The sequence below is a fragment of the Arachis ipaensis genome, chromosome B05 (genome assembly GCF_000816755.2).
Source record: "Arachis ipaensis cultivar K30076 chromosome B05, Araip1.1, whole genome shotgun sequence".
Classification (NCBI taxonomy): Eukaryota; Viridiplantae; Streptophyta; class Magnoliopsida; order Fabales; family Fabaceae; genus Arachis; species Arachis ipaensis.
In genome coordinates this window covers 95,433,921-95,436,810 of record NC_029789.2, presented here as the reverse complement: position 1 = coordinate 95,436,810, position 2,890 = coordinate 95,433,921, and the positions used below count along the sequence as shown (strand labels likewise).

General features: G+C 39.3%; 1 protein-coding gene across 6 annotated transcripts; it reads right to left on the bottom strand.

The window, feature by feature from the left end:
- Nucleotides 450–2,168, bottom strand: LOC110272221. 6 transcript variants are annotated; one of them, XR_002363268.1, is made up of 4 exons: nt 1,769–2,168; nt 1,592–1,685; nt 1,303–1,452; nt 450–906 (listed from the first exon to the last, which is right to left on the bottom strand). XR_002363268.1 is itself a non-coding variant. In XM_021124157.1 (3 exons), the coding sequence occupies exons 1-3, from the start codon at nt 1,903–1,905 to the stop codon at nt 687–689; spliced, it is 420 nt and encodes a 139-aa protein (XP_020979816.1). In that variant the 5' UTR covers nt 1,906–2,167; the 3' UTR covers nt 450–686. The 6 variants fall into 6 exon arrangements, 5 of the variants coding, with proteins under 5 accessions (XP_020979816.1, XP_020979819.1, XP_020979818.1 ...); XM_021124157.1 differs by lacking the exon at nt 1,303–1,452 and having other exon boundaries at nt 1,592–1,654; nt 1,769–2,167; XM_021124160.1 differs by lacking the exon at nt 1,303–1,452 and having other exon boundaries at nt 1,769–2,165.

The following is a 2,890-nucleotide window of genomic DNA, read 5'->3' as shown; positions in this document are numbered from 1 at the left end:
TGAATCCTACTCGGAATACCACAGACAAGGTTTAGACTTTCCGGATTCTCATGAATGCCGCCATCAATCTAGCTTATACCACGAAGATTCTGATTAAGAGATCCAAGAGATATTCACTACAAGAAAAACACCCATTCAAGTACATTTGAAAAGTGTAGCTAAAAGTGAAAAAAAATGATGCCTTAGGCTACGGCTACGCTTTTTGGGGTGATTCCTATTCGGCCGTTGCCTATTCTCAAAGGCTACACTTTTCTGCACCAAAGGCTACGCTTTTGGTATTTGAGAATAGGGTACGCTTTTCAAGTGATGCTATCCAGGACCAAAGGCTACGCTTTTCAGCTTCCATTTTTGCCAGAATAGGCTACGCTTTTCAACACTACTGCATCACCTGTAAAGTGTAGCCACATTGTATACCATGGCTACTTTTTATAAGTGTAGCCTTAGGTGAAAGTTGGACCAAGCTGCAAAACCTTGAGCTCCTCCAGCGGTGGAAGTTCTTCAGAGGTTCTTGATTTCACTGCCTTGGTCAAGGGTGGGTTAACATCTCTTTTTACAATAGTTGTTGCTCCATTAACATTTTGTTTTGCACCATTCACTGTCTTCACCTTATTATCTGACAGTGTGCTTCTCTTCACTACCTCACTTGAGGATACCATTCTAACAGCTTTTCCATTGGTACCATACTTTTAATTTGATGCAGGCAATTCTGTCTGACGCATTACAACCAGGAACCTGGGATATGCATCATTCTCTGATGAATCACGCTGTCCCCTTTTATTCTTTGGAAACTTGGGATTCGAAATATAGGATGAGAAGCTGAAGGAGTTTGGTGTTCTTCTATGATTTGTCAACTTTATATGGTGACAATAGCAACCATGCAAAGCCATTCTTATTGATGAATTAACCCTTCAAGAAGCATCAGTATAAACAAACAAGACTTGAAGGATGATTAGGTGAATGCATCAAAATCAAAATCCAAAATAATTTAACAAGATAGAATTTATCATTAGCTGAATTTTTATAGCATATTTTTATTCAGTGTCGCAGCAACAAGCTTTGTACAATTTAATTGGGGTGAACATGATTTTGGGGTTATAGGATAGAACATGTAATCAAATAACTAAAAATAAAAACTCACTTATTACTTAGATAAACTAATATACCATTACTATTTAATAATAATAATAATAATAAGGTTATTCACATTGACTAAAATGTTAACATAAGATACATGTGTCCACATCTTAATAACATGATACATAACAGATATTGATTTATTTAGAATCCAGCAATGATGTTTACCAGCTAACTTGTTCCATCATGGACACTATTCTTTGCTGATAAGCTTCTGGAAGTGATTCCAAACCAGCTAACATGCTCTTATGTCTTATCCATGATTCAATTCAATTTAACTCAACCTAGTGTTCTTCATTCACATTAATCATATATGATCTGTTAAACACGATTTTACAATGAAATAATATGTTAAACTGATTATGGCAAGATATATGATCTGGTATTAATCAACCCAATTAATTAGCAGATGGATCAAAATCGAATTGAGAAAAGTAATCCAAATAGAAATCGGAACCTGAAGAAGAGGTCTGGGGAGATTGCAGCAGAACTTTTCAAAGGAGAGAATTGCATCCGCACCCTTGGCGTCGAAAACGGCACTGATGAAACGCCTGCAGAGACATCGAAATTGAAATTGAAATTAAAATGAGAATGAAATGAAAGTTGGAGAGAGAGCAGGGTTGGGAGTACGAACAGGAAGTAAATCGTAGAAGCCGAAAGTGAGGACAGGAGCACGGCAAGCCCTAGCAGCGGCGGCGGCTTCAATTGACCCCAGGAGCGACCATAGTGCACGGCGGAACAGCCTCCTTCTCTCTCGCGTCGTGTCTTCATCCTTTCTCTCCATTTAGTCTGCGAATCATCTTTCTCTCTCTCTCCTCTGGACTCCCTCCTCCACGACGGTGATGGCGGCGGCTGCAGCGGCGTTGCGGCGGTGACCCCCTCTCACTCTCTGGTCTCTCGCTCGCGCTCTCATCTCTGTCTTCCTCCTCTCCTCCCTCTGGTTCACTCATTCACTCGGATCTGGGTGTGTGTGTGAATGGGTGCGTGGCGAAGGTGAGTTAGGGTTAGGGTGAGTTGCGAAAGTGAGGGTGCTGCCGTGCTGGAACGTGAATGTGATTTAGTGAAAAGGAGGAAAAAAATTACTAAGTGTTGTGGGTGTATTTGGCTCTAGATACATTAGGCATCACTTTTAAAATGCACCCAAAATTTAACAAATAGGCTACCTTCTAAAAGCGCCCTCTTTGATAGAAAAAGTGAATCTATAGATATCAACCTATGGCTACGCTTTATAAGTGATTTCTATAATATCTAAGGCTACACTTTTTAAATGATGCCACAATTATGTATCCTTTTCTCTTATAAAAAGGCAACATAGAAAAAAGCGTAGCCTATTCATAGAATAGGCTACGTTTTTCAAATGTAGCTTAAAAAAAGTGTGGCTGAATGGGTATTTTTCTTGTAGTGATTCATTCAATCTAATGTGGAACGGAAGTGGTTGTCAGGCACGCGTTCGTAGGGGAATGATGATGATTGTCACGTTCATCACATTCATATTGAAGTGCGAATGAATATCTTAGAAGCGGAATAAGTTGAATTGAATAGAGAAACAGTAGTACTTTGCATTAATTCGTGAGGAACAGCAGAGCTCCACACCTTAATCTATGGAGTGTAGAAACTCTACCGTTGAAAATACATAAGAGATGAAGGTTCAGGCATGGCCGAGAGGCCAGCCCCTAAACGTAATCAATATGATCTAAAGATGAACTAAAAATCATAAGATGTCTAATACAATAGTAAAAAGTCCTATTTATACTAA